Here is a 16600-nt window from a genome sequence, read left to right on the forward strand (position 1 = left end):
GAGACAGCACAAGATGGTAAGAAGCAGTGACAGAGAAGCAGTGGCAGCAGAACCAGGAGACTGGCACAAGATGGCACAGTAGGCTTCCCAGCTCATGGAGTGAGGCGGTTACAGTGGGTGTGTCAACCCACCCGGTGAGAGAGCTGAGTACCTTCAGGCAGGAGGCTTGCTGGCGGAGTGGGGTGCCTCTGGGTACTCACTGGTGGAGCTAAAGAGCTTTGTAACACTTGCCCGAGCAGGGCAGAGGCCAGGCCAATGGGCCAAGGGGCCAAGGGGCTAAGAGGTCCAGGGCCAGAGAGAGGCCTGCCTGCAGGCATGGGTGAAAAGAGGCTGTCCTGATTGAAGAACTATATCCTGAGGCATCTCTGATCCTGAATTGTAACATGTTACTTCCCTAATAAACCCCATAACTGTAAGTATGGCTTGTGAGTTCTTTGTGGCCATTCCAATGAATTATCCAACCCAGCAGAGAAGTAGAGAGTGCCATGGGAGGGACAGCTGGTATCAGAATTGGTAAAAAAGTTGGAGAGAGATGAGGTATATCTGACCTCCACCTCATAGGAATCAGCTTTGGGCTGATGCTGATTCTCCTCCCCCACCCCTTGTGAAGTTAGACAAGGAGGTCCCCTTCTTGCCATTTTTACAGTTGGCGCCATTTATTTTTATAGTCATCTAGAGGGTAGAGGCCAGAGATACCACTAAACATCCTACAATGCACAGAACCCCCATAACAAATAATTATTTGGTCCAAAATGTCAGTACTGCTGAGATTTGAGGAACCCTGGTCTCGTGTTAAGCCAATGGCCAACTGACATTTCAGGGTTAGAGAAAGGGAGTAAATGGACATTGTTCCAACATGTTCTGTCTCTCTTGTTGTTGTTAGCTGCCATCAAGATGGCCCCCAACTCATGGTGACCCCACTCACAATGGAACAAAATGCTGCCCAATCCTGTGCCGTACCTATGATTGGTTGTGGATCAGACTGTTGTGATCTATAGGGTTTTCACTGGCTAATTTTCAGAAGTAGATCACCAGGTCTTTCCTCCTAGTCCATTTTAGTCCAGAAGCACCACTGAAACCTGTTCAGCATGATAGCAACACAGAAACCACCACTGACAGATGGGTGGTGGCTGCACATGGGATGCACCGGCCTGGAATTGAACCTGGGTCTCCCGCATGCAAGGCAGGAGTTCTACCACTGCACCACCACAGTCCCCAGTCTCTCTCTTATTGTCTCACAGAAGTGACTTCCCACTCCTAAGCATCTGAGAATGATTCCAATTCAGTCACTTCCAGGTGCTGAGGGGGCTTTAAAACCATAAAAATTCTGGCATTCATGATTCCTGTGTTGGGAAAAACAGGAACAGTGAGAACTTAAGGTTAGAATTTAATTTTTACACTCTCACTTACTATTTTGCAGGAATATTTTTCTGAGTCACAGAGTGACACTGCACAGTGAAGATGAACTTCATCATAATCCCCGATGAACTTGAAGACGGTGACGTGAAAGCGACAGGTTAGGGAGACACCGTTCTCCTCGATGCCAATGGTGTTATCTTTAATATTCTGACACCTATTCAGAAAAAAAAGTGTAATATTTGCTTCGCATTTTTTCCTCTTACACTTTAATCCTCATCTTCATTTTGGAATTTCATATAAAACTATTATAAACGTCCTTGTGTTTCAAATGCCTCTGCATTTGAAAATAACCTCTGGACTGTATGGCTTGGTCATTTATTATCACTCCCTTATATTATCAGAGTTTGTTTTGAAAGCACTAAATACCATCTCAAATTAGTATCCTACCTGCAACCCCAAAACAAAATGACTTGCAGGGACCACACTCAATCTCCCAGCGCTTCAGTTTCTCATTCCACCCCCTCATAATGCTGTGTTTTACTAATATCAATTTAACAAACACAAGATGAGTCCCCACTTCTTCAGTACTTTCTTCAGTTAATTATCAGCTTTGGGAGGGTCCCCTGATTCAAGCCCTATTAGGAGATCTTCCCACACATAAAAATAGGGGGAGCTGTGGAATTGTTCTGACATTGCTGATATGGCCGTCTCTTCCCTCAACTCCCTCTCATCCTTGTGGTACTGAGCCAGTTGGCAATGGCGGCCCTTCCTTAAGCGCAGATATCTTGCCTCAACTACTTACAGCTCCCCAAATGTGTCACAGTCTCATGCCTGGTGTCTTCATTTACTACTTCTCCCACCAACAGGCCTATCTGCTCTTCTTCCCATGCATAACTCCTGTTCGTTCTTCAACATCCAGCTATGTCTCTTCCTCCTCTATAAATGCCCCCTAGTCATGCCCTGTCCATAAGGTTTTCATAATATTGGCTGATTTGCAGACGTAGATCACCAGGCCTTTCTTCATAGTCTTAGTCTGGAAGCTGTGCTGAAACCTGTCCACCATGGGTGATCCTGCTGATATCTGAAATACCACTGGCATAGTTTCTAGCATCAAAGCAACACACAAGCCACCACAGTACAACAAAACTGGCAGACGGGTGGTGGAAACCCTCAATGAGATGGATTGACACAATAGCCAAAACAATGTATTCAAGCATACCAACAAACATGGAGATGGCGCAGAACTGGGCAACATTTTGTTCCGTTATACATAAGGTTGCTGTGAGTGGGAGCCAACTTGATGGCGACTGACAATGATGACAAGATGTACTGTCCAGGCTGCAGCAGGTGGTTTTTCCTGGATTTGCCAACAGCACCCTGTTGAGCTCCTTGAGAGCAGGAGTCAAGCTGTAATCCTCACTGTGTCTCCGGTATACTACATGCCACGTAAATTCATTGCCGTCGATTCCAACTCATAGTGACCCTATAGGACAGAGCAGAACTGCTCCATAGGGTTTCCAAGGAGTGGTTGGTGGATTCGAACTGCCAACCTTTTTGTTTGCAGCTGTAGCTCTTAACCACTGTGCCACCAGGGCTCCATAGTAGGTATTTAAAAATCTTTGTTGGGCAGATTGACGAGTGAAGGAATGAATTAATTGTCCATGGCCAATGGTTGGCTCATTGGAGCTAAGAAGCTCTTTAAAACGATAAAGACAAAAAGGATGTCTCTTTTTCTTATTTCCCTAACCCACAGGATTAAATAGCTTAGTGATAAGGAATATTAAAAACCAAAGTTATCCTTCAGCATTTTCACACTTATTAAGTTTCGTAATTAGTCTTCTAGGCAAAATACAAGTTGCTTTTCAAGGTGATAGTCTCTTAAATGCTTTGAAACAAGAACTTACATGCCACACATTCCCTTGTCATTGCTATTCATTTGGATAATCTAAATTGGTCCAAGAGTTCTAAAATGTTAGCAGTCCTTCAACCTTCACAGCCCTTCCCTCTTAATCAGACCACCAACTCTCTCCCAGAGAGATGCCTTGAGGTTTAGTTATTAGAAAAGCAGAAGGGAGAGAGGGAGGGAGGGAGAAAGAAGGGAAGGGGTCTCGGGGAGCACAGGCTGCCTGGACACCTGCCTTACAGTGAGCAAACAAGCCAAGTACTGGAGCGCTTTACCCACTAACAAAGGAACACCTGTCCCTTCCTCTGGTCTAGGCACATGAAAAAAAGAGAAGCGGCATGCAGACTTCTGAACCACTGTGGAAGTTGGTGCCATTTCTGCCCTCCCACAGCTGGGGAGGAACAACTGATCCCCCAAAACACTGAAGTGGCCCATTTTGCAGCTCTCACAGAGGGTCTCACTGCATTGAGCATCAATTTTCCCATAAATTCACTGGAAAAACAATAACCATGTCCCTCCACGAAAGGTCGGAAAGACTGATGAATTAAAATTCTCCCACAAGACGAAATCACTTCACACCCAACAATAGCTTAATTTGCAGGCCTTTATTCAGGCCCTGGAGTGAGCTGAGATTTATGAACATGCTTGCTAACTTGCCCTCTTTCTTTGGGTCAAGTCTGTTAAATACCATTTAACAAATGCTAAATGCCATGGTGTTCTTCAAAGGAATCATAAGCCCTATAATCTGGGTTTGCATTTGTATAATGGCTCCTGTCTTAGCCCTTTTATTTTAGGAAACGAATATGATAAGACGGGGGAAGAAACATGGAGAAAAGGCAAACCATGACTTTAACCCAACTACCTAGGCTGGTAAACACCTGAGTAGTCATCAAGTCCTTCCCTTTACCAATTCAGAAAGACCAATGCTCTTTGGAAGAAGATTCCACAACACACCTCAGTTACATGTGCCATGCTTAGTCATTTAGGCAGCCAGCATGTCCTGACACCTAAATGGACTCTTTCTTTCTCTGCCCCTTGCTGGTTGGGTGGTCTTGGTTGAGTTGTGTGCCTAACCTCTCTGTGCCTGTTTCATCTACAAAACAGTGGATATCTATTGTTTGTCTGCCCAGAACTACAGCCTTCTTCTTTTGGAGACCCATTCCTCTTCTCCCCTGCCATAAAGCTCAGGTGGTGCTGTTGTTAGTTACCATCAAGTCAATTCCAACTCATGGCAACCCCAAGTGTGCAGGGTAGAACCACACTTCATAGGGTTTTCAAGGTTCTGAAATTTCAGAAGCAGATCGCCAGGCTTTACATCTAAGGCATCTCTGGGTGGGTTTAAACTGCCAACCTTTCGGTTAGTAGTCCAGCAGTTAACGATTTGTGCCACCCAGGGATTCCAAGAGCTGAGGTCAGAAATCCATTGCCGTCTAGTTGATTCTGACTCATAGCACCCCTACAGGACAGAGTAGAGCTGTCCCACAGGGTTTCCAAGGCTGTAAATCTTTACAGAAGCAAACTGCCACATCTTTCTCCAGCAGAGTGGCTAGTGGATTCGAACCGCAGATATTTAGGTTAAGAGCCAAGCACTTTAACTACTGCACCCCCAGGTGGAAGCTGTTAATTTCAGTATCCATGACACTTCCTACCCACCATAGCAGTGGGCACATCCACTCCTGTGATTTGGTTTGTAACCATTAAATGCCTTGTTTTTGCTTAAGTTATTCTTGGTCTCTACTACTTATAATAGAATGAATTCTGATTAATACAGCCACTCACTTTAAGAATTATTGTATTGGGGTGCTGGAAATGTTCTAAAATTAGATTATGGTGGTGGTTGCATTCTTCTGTAAATTTATAAAAGTCACTGAATTTTATACTTAAAGCAAGTGAATTTTATTGTGTATAAATTATATCCCAATAAAGCTCTTAAAATAATTATTGTAAAATCTGTGATAATATGTATAAACTGCCTGACATAATTAGTGTTTAACGAAACCAAAGATAACTATTATTATTGTTGTTTGGTCTATAGTCTTTTCTTCTCTTTCATTCATTCATTCAATAATTTTTACTGAGTAACTGCTATGTTTCAGGAAATATATTAGGTGCTGAGCATATAAAAAAACCAGCTGCCATCCAGGCGACTCTGACTCAAGGTGACCCCATGTGTGTCAGAGTAGAATTGTGCTCCATAGGGTTTTCAGTGGCTGACTTTTTAGAAGTAGATCTCCAGGTCTGTCTTCAGAGATGCCTCTGGGTAGGCTCAAACTTCAAACCTTTCAGTTAGCAGTCTAGCATTTTAACCATTTGTACCACCCAGGGACTCTGCTAGGCATATAGCCACCAGTGCTCATGGAACTCACAGGTTATTATTCTAATTTCTTTTTTTATATTGATAGATGTCCTGTTCACCAACTTTTAATTATTCTCATTACCTTATTTCATTTGCATATAATCCACATTCCTCTCAATTGAAATTCAAATTAGGCAAGACAGAACCTCCTCTTTGATCACACTGAGAACGAAGTATCTTGTAGTTAACACCACCTGGACTTGGGGAGCTACCACTAAATTGAGTGACTTTAAGCAAGTTTCTGGGTCTCATGAAGCCTCAGCCTTCTCATCTATAAAATGGGGCTTATAATATCTGCTTCATACATTGTTATGAGAATTAGATGCATTAATAGATGCAGAATTTGGCATTTTAGGTTGTTAATACTAGTTCTCATCCCCTTCCCTAAAAATTGATGTAGACAAATATTATACTTGAGGCTCTGAGGCTGTCTTCTAATAGAAGGCTACTCACCCTTCTTCAATGATGAAGTATCGGAGCTTATCATTGCTGTCACGGGAAGGGGTGGCGTAGCATTTGTTCAATGTTAGAATCAAATGTGTGGAGTCAGCTCCAACCACAAAGACCCCTACATACAGCACATCTCGAGTTGTCAACACTACTTCACCCTGGCGATAAGGATGTTTGTAGGAGGCATTTTTGTAGAGAGCCATCTTGGTAGTGAAGCTGCCTTCTTGGGTTGGAACTGTCAGGTTAATGACACTAAAAAGGAAATAATTATAAGGCAGGGAAACCCAAACAAATGTATTTATTCAGCTGTCTACCATGTTTTACATTGAAACTGCAGAGGGAAGGTAAAGCAGGGAGTAGTAAAATCTAAGGCTGCCCTGTCCAATATGATAGTCATTAGCCACATGTGGATATTTAAATTTAATAAAATTAAAAATTCAATTCCTCAGCCCCAGTATCCACATTTCAAGTGCTCAGCAGCCACATGTAGCTACAACATTGGATAGTGCATATATAATTTCTATCATCATAGAAAGTTCTATGGAACAAACAGTGTTGGTCTAAGGCATTAAGGTTCAGAAAATACGAATTATTGTTTTGCCTAGTGCCTCAAAGACAAATGCTAGCAATTTTGATTATGCTAACCTTACCTGTCAGGGAAAAGACAAAGTAATGTACAAAACCCATGAGATCCTTTACCTTAGCATAGGTTTCACAACAGAATCTAAGGAGATCTTGATATCCAGCTCATAAGCACATGAAAATTCCACACTGATTGTCCGGTCCCTGGTGATGATGTTGCCAGTATTGTTGGCGCTTTCGATCCAGACTGTGTTTTTATACATGATATGAGTGCCATTGGACTGCGGAGCAAAGGGAGATCAGAAATCATTAAATCTGGGAGAGAGTATGGGGCTTGCATTTCAAGCCCACAGCCGTGAAAGAGGAAAAATGGCTTCATTCCATACATAACCCAGAGGCCAGTATAAATCAGTATGGAGCTAGTCTCAGCACTTATTGGGGGGAAAAAGTATTACAATAGATGCCAACAGCACCCTTCAGTCTGATAACCTTGAATGTTCATGGAGGGTCATTTCATATGCCACTGAATTCTAACTACAACCAGCCCCAGTCATCTGTGGGAACACAAACTGGGGCACAGCATGAAGTACTACCATCATAAGGGAAGAGAAGTCTTCTTTTTCAGCCCTTAATTTGAATTGCTCCTCCACCAAATCTTTTAAGAGACATGCCTACATGTTTCAAAATGAACAAACGCAAGTTTCACCTCCTTGCTCCTTTCACCCTCTGATAAGAGTGTTAATGAACAGTCATGAATAAAAGACGGACAGCAGGAAGGGGCAGGAAGAAGAAGAGAAGCAAGATGCTTTGCTACCCTATAAATTCGATAATCAGACACTAATAGTAGGGAGTAGCCCTGGTGGTGTAGTGGTTAAGAGCTTGGCTGCTAACCAGAAGGTCAGAAGTTCAAATCCACCAGCCGCTCCTCGGGGCAGTTCTACTCTGTCCTACAGGGCCACTATGAGTCGGAACCAACTCAGGGGCACCTAACAACAACAACAGTAGTTGGGATCTTGCTGTACTTCTGCAGCCAACTGTTCCATGGCATCTGGGACTCTCTCCCCACCCACCAAGAGAGCTGAATCCAGCTGTATTTACCTGGAAGAACAATAGAAACGTAAAAGAGGTAACAAAAATTTTGTCAAACTGAACTGGAAGTGGGACAAGATATTTTAAAAACCAAGTTTAGAGCTGTCTTAAAGTAGTTTAAAGAAGAAAATATGTACACATAGACTATGTAGGGCAAAGTGTGACAGCAGACAAAGCAAATCAAGGAAAGAGACACTTGACTTATGCGCTTTCAGTTCAACCAATCATTTAGCACCCAATGATTAATTCCCTTGCTGTCTTTCAATTCATGCATGCCTTGCTATGTTCCAAAGCAGGGCTTCAAATCGGTCCCTTCTGGTTAAAAATTTGCATTTCCACCCTGGATACACTGAAGCAGAATCTACATTTTAATAAGATCCCCAGGTGATTTTTACATATAATAAATTTTGAGAACCACTGCTCTACTAGTGGTTCTCAGAATTGGTCCCTAAGCAGCAGCATTAGCATCGCCTGGGAACTTGTTAGAAACGCAAATTTTCAGCAGGGCTTCGAACCAGAAACAGCATGTTTCCAAGTAGACAACCCTGAAGGTGGCTTTTCAGACAGCAAATGTGCAAACACCAGGAGCCCTTACTACCTCTGTCAGGTGCCCTTTCCTGCCCCGTGTCCTTACCTGCACAATGTTTCCACAACTCCCTTTGGTGTTGTTGATCTGGAAGGAGATGAAATCTTCTCCCTCAATGCTGGAGCACTGTCTGTCATTGATCCTCACGCCCTCCCTCTCAAAGCCGAGCTGGAAGAGTTTGCACTTAGATATGGACACTTCCATCTGGGCTGCCTTGCAGGTCACCTCTGCATCAATAATGTCATGTGAGTCTGTGGAGAACAGTTGTGATGAAAGTCATGTCAGTGGGAGTTGGTCTTGCTGTGGGGATGGGGGTGAGACAGCCCACTGCCACTCTCCTTAGAAGAGGCTAATGGTCTTTACTCAAAGCCTGCAGCGTTTCTAATGAAGCTTGGATCACGGTGAATGAGCAGATGAATTTAGTAAAAGAAACGTTGTGGACATTGGAAGAGGCTTTCAAGGATGAAAATGCTAATAAATTCCCTTTTGTCTTTCTTCATTAACCCAAGCCTCCCTCCACACATACACTTTGGGGTAGTACCACCCAAAGTAGATACTTTTGTAAGCTACCAACCTAACCCTGCACATTGTGGCTACAGAGTGTGTCCCCAGGTGACAGCATCACTGGCCAGACCACACCCAAAGCCCCGCTGAAACCAGCTCAGCAAGAACCCCAAGCGATTCACAGGAGAGTACCAGGAACTCTTGCTTTTTGACATGGTGATGTACAATTGACATTTTCTCTGAGTATATAAACACAAGTTAATAAGCGCTGTAGAAACAGAGAGAAGCATTTTTATCTGCTTAGGTGAAGCCCTTGAACAACACATGACGTCCCTGCCTATGGAGCCTTTTAGTCAATTAGGCTTTCATTCCCTAAAAATGTTAAACTTAGCACCTGCTTTTGAGTTGCTTGGTTCAGTAAGGGCGGCCTGCGGAGCTGGAAAGCTAAGCAACTCCCTTTCCGACTGACCATCACCAGCGGGCTGGTCCAGCAGCCAAGGCCATTGGCACCGTAAGGCAGCTACAATTACGAGCATGACCTGGAGTCCCCATTACTTACTGCTTGTTTCAAACCTTCCAGTTGTATTTTCAGGGTCAAAAAGCTTTGGGCCAGTTATGGTTTAAACGAATCTGAAGAAGGCACCTGGCTCTCTCCTCCCACTTGTTTCATTTTGTGTCAAACCACCTTACTTCACAGTGAGTCCAAAAGATCAGTCGGGATCTCTGTGATGTTGAATGTGGCCTCAGATGGAACTGGCGGATTCCATTCATGTACAGATTTGTGTGTTATAATTTATTGAAGAAAAGGATGTAGTTACGAGGAAATGAACATTAGCCTACTTTGAAGTAGTTGGATTCCTTCCTGTTCTACCTAAATGTTTGTGAAAGCCTAGTATTTGGGTTTCTAAACTACCATGTGGAATGTGTTGTAGTCCCTCCTGGCACTCTCCCATGCCCGGCTGGCCTCTTGCATTGGGCCGTTTGGGGTGGGAAGTGGTAGTTCTCACTCACTGTTTCCATAGGGAGGGGGCTCAATGCAACCGCACAGCTCTCCTCCGTTTTCCAGCTCACAGGTTCGGTTGGGACAGTCCACCCCCACACAGGGATCTTCAACCACTCCTGCTAAAAAGGAAAACAAACAGAAACACACACAACTTGATTTTCACACCAACACACAGTAGCATTTGCTTACAGTCTGGACTTGCCACTTTAATCAAATCAGAAATGGTCAGGATTGCAGCTGCAAATTGCTATGGGCCAGGCACTGTGCTTCATACTTTGGTTGTGTTATCTCATTTCACCCACACAGATACTCTGTGGGATTAAGTATTATAAACCCCATTTCACAGCTGAAACTTGTCCAAGGTCACAGGTGGAGATGTGTGAGGACAGGATACACAGATACTCTTAACTGCCAAGATGAACCACAATTACTGTGCTTACTACACTAAACTCTTGCATTTACATCTTTATAGAAAGAGTAGAGTCCAAGTCACTTATCTCTCTATTCCCAGCACCCATCACCTTATGTTGTTGTTGTCAGCTGACATCGAGTTGGCCCCCGACGCATGGCGATCCCATGCACAACAGAACAAAATGCTGCTCAGTCCTGCACCATCCCCATGATTGGCCGCAGATTGGACTGTTGGGATTCACTGGGTTTTCACTGGCTGATTTTTGGAAATGATTGACAGACCTTTCTTCCTAGTCCAAATTAGTCTGGAAGCTCTGCTGAAACCTGTTCAGCATCATAGTAACACACAATCCCCCACTGACAGACAGATGGGTGGTGGCTGCACTGAGGTGCACTGGCTGGGAATCAAACCCAGGTCTCCTGTATGGAAGGCAAGAATTCTACCACTGAACCACCAATACTTCATGTGATTCTCTTCAGTGGTTTTCATATTTATGCTAATCAATTCCCAGCCAATGCAGCTTATGTGCAGCCACTTGTCAGTGGAAGCTTGCGTCTTCCTATGATGCTGAACAGGTTTCAGCGGAGCTTACAGACTAAGGCAGACTAGGAAAACAGGCCTGGCAATCTGCTTCCAAAAACTAGTCAGTGAAAACCCTATGGATCACAACAGTCAGACCGGCAATTGATCATAAGGATGGCACAGGACCTGGCAATGTTTTGCCCTGTTGTGCATGGGGGTTGCTGTGAGTCAGGGGCTGACTCAACAGCAGCTAACAACAAAGAGGCTTACAGAAATACAGTGCCGAGGTTACAACCTACAGAAAGAAAAAGCTCATTTACAAATGTGTGGGTCTATCTGCCAACTGACAAACAAGACTTGCCTTTACACAGAGGGAAGCTTTGAAGTTGAGAAAAATTGATAAAACTGATTTATATATATATTTAAAGTCAAGACAACTTTTACAGTTCAAAACAGTTAATTTTAAAGTTATTTAAAGTATTGCTTATTAACACAGCAGGCTAAAATATTAAAGTTATCAAACAAAGCATTTCTGTTAATTTCCAACAGAGATGAGTAATTTGCTTGTTAACTGTTTCTGAAATCGCTGAATGCATATTTTACTCAATTACATTTTTGTAGGTTCTGGGCTAAATATATTCCTACAAATGTCAGGGTTAGTCTGCAAATTTATCAAAGTTTACAGTCTTGGAATGGACCTGTTTTCACAGTGGTACTTGTATGCATATTGGGCTGGAGTTGTGTGTAGGGAACATACACAAATTCTATTGGTCATAGCGTCATACTGCATTAATGGAACAGACTGACCATTTATGTATATGGACAACACATATACATATATGATAAATTTATATCTGTTTATATACATTTACTGTATTTTTATGAAAATAATGGGTGCCTTGAGATATTTCCGTTAAGCATACTATGCTAATTTTTTTTAACAGCAACATGTAAAAAATTGGTATAATGGCACTTATGAGGGCGTGGTTGGCAAAAAAACTAGAAGGTGTGCATTATTTGCATAAAAATATAGTATATTTTCTCATCTGTTTGATTAAAAGTGAGAAAATGAACAACTAGAGTAATGGAAATACACATCAAAATGATTTTCTTACTGCAGAAAAAAATACAAGCATCTATAGATCCTTATTTTACCAACTAATTTTCATATATGTAATTACTTTGTGTGATTTATGATTCTAAACAGGTTTCAGCGGAGCTTCCAGACTAAGACAGACTAGGAAGAAAGGCCTGGTGATCTACGTCCAAAAATCAGAAATCGGTTGGTGAAAACCCTATGGATCACAATAGTCTGACCCGAAACCAATCATGGGGATGGTGTAGGACTGGGCAGCATTTCATTCCGTTGTGCGTGGGGTTACCATGAGGGCCAACTCAACAGCAGCTAAGAATAATCACTTTATAAATCCAATGTAGCTTCCTTTCAACCAAGCAGATACAGCCAGCTAAATTCCAACTTCACTTGCCACTTCCCATGTGCTCTCCCTTTCTGATATGTGCTCTGACCATGTTAAAGGAGCTGGGTTTGGGAATTGAAATCATTCAGGGATCCCACACTGTGTCCCTCTACCTTGTAAGTCTCACAACTGGAGCTCCTCCAACTCAGAGAACCTTATCTTCCCGAGTTTGTCTTCCAAGCCCCATAACTGGACAGAAAATACAGGTAGGTTAGGGCCCACTGAAAATGCCCCTCACCAACATCTCTGCTATGGCTTGCTACCTGAAGAACTGTCCTTTTAACTGTGAAAGAACCCTTATAAATAAAATAATTCTTACAGCAATTCTCCTTCTCAATCCACTCAGTGCTGAGGATCCCAAAAGAGCGGCAGGCCTCCCCGTAGGCAGCCAGGGAACCACATAGCTGGAACTTCTTGTGGTTGTAGCAGCCGTCCAGGTAGCAGGACTCGTAGAAGGGGAGGGGGTCGAGAAGCCCGTAGCAGGGCTGGAAGAAGCCCTTCATGTCCGTGAGCTTCAGGCAGTAGCCGTCGCCCTGCATCATCTGGATGTACACGTTGTCACACATGGCTGCGTACTGTGAAAACTGCAGCTCGTTGCAGCTGGGGACAAGAGGTCTGTCAGACTAAGTGGAGCAAAACAACCTGCCGAGATCTCTGGTGGGCGGTAAGGCCACTTCTGTTACTGTTTGGCTGCCCAGAAGTTAGTAAGGTACGCTGATCCCAATGCTAATTAGCTATGTGACCTTAAGAAAGTCAGGTGCTACTGGACTTAATCTATCCATTTAAAAAGAGTTACTCAGTCAATTCTATTGTTAATACCACTGAACTATAACAACAGCCAAAGTCTGTACAAAAGGCAGATACTGACATAATAACCATTAATAATAATAATAGTAATAATTGGCACAATTAAAAATTTGTAAGGAATCCCAGAAGCCTTCCAAACTAGTTCCAGTTTAGCTACCAGAAACCAAAAATAAAACATTCACAAGAAAATTGGAGTATAGCTACTGATAGTTTGGGAAGGAAGGAAAGAAGGAAGGGATGGAGGAAAGAAGGAGGGAGGGAGGGAGGAAAAGAAAGAGAGAGGACGGAAGTTCAGATGGAACAACCATTCCTCAGAAGGAACTGAACTTTTCTTATCTTTGGAAACCCCAGAATGGTTTAGGAGCTCTGGTGGCACAGTGGTTAAGAGCTACGGTGAGCTATGGCTACTAACCAAAAGGATGGCAGTTCAAATCCACCAGCTGCTTCTTGGAAATCCTATGGAGCAGTTCTACACTGTCCTATAGTGTCGCTGTGAGTTGGAATTGACTCGATGGCAATGGGTTTGGTTTGGTTTTTTTTTTCAGAATGGTTTAAGTATCCAAAGTTATCTTTTTTCTAAATAAGCAGCATTTTAGAGAAAGCATCAAATTAGGAGTCATGGAATTTAGTCCTGGCTTTGCCACTTACTGGGCCTCCTCAGGGAAATAATTTACTACTGTAGCCTCAGTTTTATCTAGAAAAGGAAGAGATTGGACTCGATACTGCCCAAGGTTCTTTCCAGCTCTGGGTCTGATGATTCACAGGGTGTCTAATTTATTCAGTTTACACTTGCAGAAGGGTCAAAGGAGGTTTAGAGCATCGTTTCCACATCTGGGTATTTCGCTGATTAGTACAAGGGGAACGACTCACGGTACAAAGGAATACCAGGAAGGAGAAGCATGGCCACAGATCCAGAGAAGTATTAACATAATTCCAAGGCCTATGGGGGCCTAAATTAAAAAACTTTGGAATAACTGGTTTAGTTCATTCTATCTCCACTGGCCAAAGATGGGCCTAATAATAACTTCCATGACTTCTATTTTTAAAAAGGCTTTCCCCAATTTCCACCAATGTCTACCTCCACAACCACAGTCAAGCCTTCAGTAAGAGTGGAGGACACTGATAAGACCAAGCACTAAGGAGTAAAGGTAGCCCTTCTTCTCCTGAGTTAATTCTTCATCCTACCCCTAGCAGGGATGCCTATGTCCCGGGGGCAGCTGGTCAAGCTTCAGTGTTCTAACCCTGGGCAAACTCTTCTGTTTTCCTGAGGGCTGGGCAACAGGAAAGTTTAGAGTCATATTATCCAAGCCCAATTCCTTCCTCTGCAGTTTAAGAAGTTACTGGGGCCTCTGATGAACCAATTTGTATCATCAAAACTCCAAAGACCTTTGGCTCAGCTCTTTGCAGGGAGGAAGGGAGATGCTACGGAAAGTGCATTCCTCATTAACACCTCCCATGCACTCGGTAGGGTTTAGGCCACCCAGCCTAGTGCTGTAAATGGCTTGGACACTCTCACCTCTTCTGCATGCCATTGGTTTTCCAGCTCTGGGCCAGCACCACACTGCTCACCACCGGCTTCCCCCGCAAGGTCACATAGTCATCGGTCAAGTCCCCATTGAAGTTGCCACAGAGGCCACACACTTTGTTCTGCAGCCTCTCACTAATGCTGATTTTAATGACATTGAAACCATTGTAGTAGATCTGGATGTCAGGGCTGGTGTCAATCACCAGAAACCCCTCGCGGCTGTAGATTTTGGTTGCCAAGCCAGTTATAAATGGAACATTCACTTGTGTGCCATTCACCTATTGGAGGGGGGAAAAAAAGGATGTAAATTGCTCTAGAGTAGGCAGTCAGTAAACTTTTTCTGTAAAGATCCTGAGTAAATATTTTAGGCTTTGTGGGCTGTTTGATCTCTGTGGCAACTACTTAGTTCTGCCCTTGTAGCAAGAAAGCAGCCATAGATAATATGAAAATAAATGAGCGTGGCTGTCCTCTAATAAAGCTTTATATACAACAACAGGCAGCCAGCGGATTTGGCTGTACGCCATGGTTTGTTGACCCTTGCCCTAGAGTATAAGGGCATTCACTTGTCTTACTGTCCACAGTTCCCCCAAAGGAAGCAAGATATGGAGGCAGAATGGGTGAGGGGAGCTTGAGAGTTAAGAAAACAGTAGAAAAGAATAACCCACAATGAATGACAGGATTTTTGTGTAAAACTTTCCCCAGCATAAACCAATTACCAAAAATGAAATCCCAAACCCACACTAAGGAGAGTCTAATACAGTTAAGATGAATCTAGGGATCACTTCCATGTTTATTGTTTTCTTGCTTAGAATGTTCAAACCGGAGTCCCCTCCCCCAGAGGTCCTATAGGCACAGTATTTTCTGCATTTGTCATTTTCCTGCTTTGTAACTTTTTTTTCCTTAGCTCTTGGGAAAGAATATCATATGCTTTTCCTATACTTACGAAATGGATTTTTTTCCCAGGTTATTAGTTACTTTGTTTCTTCAAAAAAAGGAGAAGCCTTTTTGAAAAATATGACTGTATTTACTATTTTGGTTAGCTTGGGGTATGTGATTCAGCAACAATGCCAGCTTTGCTCTCTCAGGCGGGCATTTCACTTCCGAGTTCCTGTATCCCGGGCCTGTGCAGTTGTGTCCATGGGCACCAATTTGCAAAAGTAAATGGAATGTCAAAAACAGCAGCAGCTTTCGTTGAAATTTAAAAAACCACTATTAAAATCCAGACTCTTCAAGTTTGCAAAATATTGCCAATGCTTTGCCTAACACTGGATACTAAGCTATTGGATGATTCTTCAAATATACATTCAGTGCCTGATTAACTGAGCCAGTGGTGGAAAGCAGACACACACGATGATACTCAATTCCAAAAAACGTTTACGGGTATGTCCTCGTCCTCCCCTCCCTCCCTAGCTGTGCTCACAGCACTGGGGCTGGCTCCATCCTACCTGCTCTGAGCAGCCTGCTTTAACTGAAGAGCCCAGGGTCACTGTCCATAGCGCTGCAGAGCAGATAGATGGTCTTTTTAAATGGAAGAGGTGGTAGGAATCCAAGTCCGAGAGCCATATTGTTATAAGAGGTGGTGAAGTGGGAGTGGAGATTCACATTTTTTATGTACAAGTGTAAGATTCACAACCACCACCCATCTGTCAGTTTGTTGTACTGTGGTGGCTTCTGTATTGCTGTGATGCTGGAAGCTATGCCACCAGTATTTTAAATATCAGCGGGGTCACCCATGGTGGACAGGTTTCAGTGGAACTTCCAGATTAAGACAGACTAGGAAGAAAGGCATCTGGTGATCTACTTCCAAAAATTAGCCAATGAAAACCCTAGGATCACAACAGAATATTGCCCAATATAGTGCTGGAAGATGAGCCCCTAGGATGGAAGTTGCTCATAATAAATAGTGGCTGCAACAATGGACTCAAGCACACCAAAAATGGTGGAGATGGTCAGGACTGAGCAACAGTTCATTCTGTTGTACATTGGGTCACCATGAGTCAGACCCAACTTGACGGCAACTAACA

The 16600-nt window shown here is 43.3% G+C and overlaps 1 protein-coding gene across 1 annotated transcript in view; it reads right to left on the reverse strand.

Annotated features, from left to right (window-relative positions):
- TECTA (tectorin alpha) overlaps nucleotides 1–16600 on the reverse strand; it is an 82748-nt gene that overhangs the window by 3667 nt on the left and 62481 nt on the right. Inside the window, exons 14-20 of the mRNA XM_004385610.2 lie at nucleotides 14568–14854; nucleotides 12564–12859; nucleotides 9841–9951; nucleotides 8374–8576; nucleotides 6768–6931; nucleotides 6072–6320; nucleotides 1411–1573 (exon numbers count right to left, since the gene is read on the reverse strand). Coding sequence (XP_004385667.1) covers nucleotides 1411–1573; nucleotides 6072–6320; nucleotides 6768–6931; nucleotides 8374–8576; nucleotides 9841–9951; nucleotides 12564–12859; nucleotides 14568–14854 — 1473 coding nt within the window. The remainder of the gene's footprint in view (nucleotides 1–1410; nucleotides 1574–6071; nucleotides 6321–6767; nucleotides 6932–8373; nucleotides 8577–9840; nucleotides 9952–12563; nucleotides 12860–14567; nucleotides 14855–16600) is intronic.

Source organism: Trichechus manatus, unplaced genomic scaffold, assembly GCF_000243295.1.
Source record: "Trichechus manatus latirostris isolate Lorelei unplaced genomic scaffold, TriManLat1.0 scaffold00143, whole genome shotgun sequence".
NCBI lineage: Eukaryota > Metazoa > Chordata > Mammalia > Sirenia > Trichechidae > Trichechus > Trichechus manatus.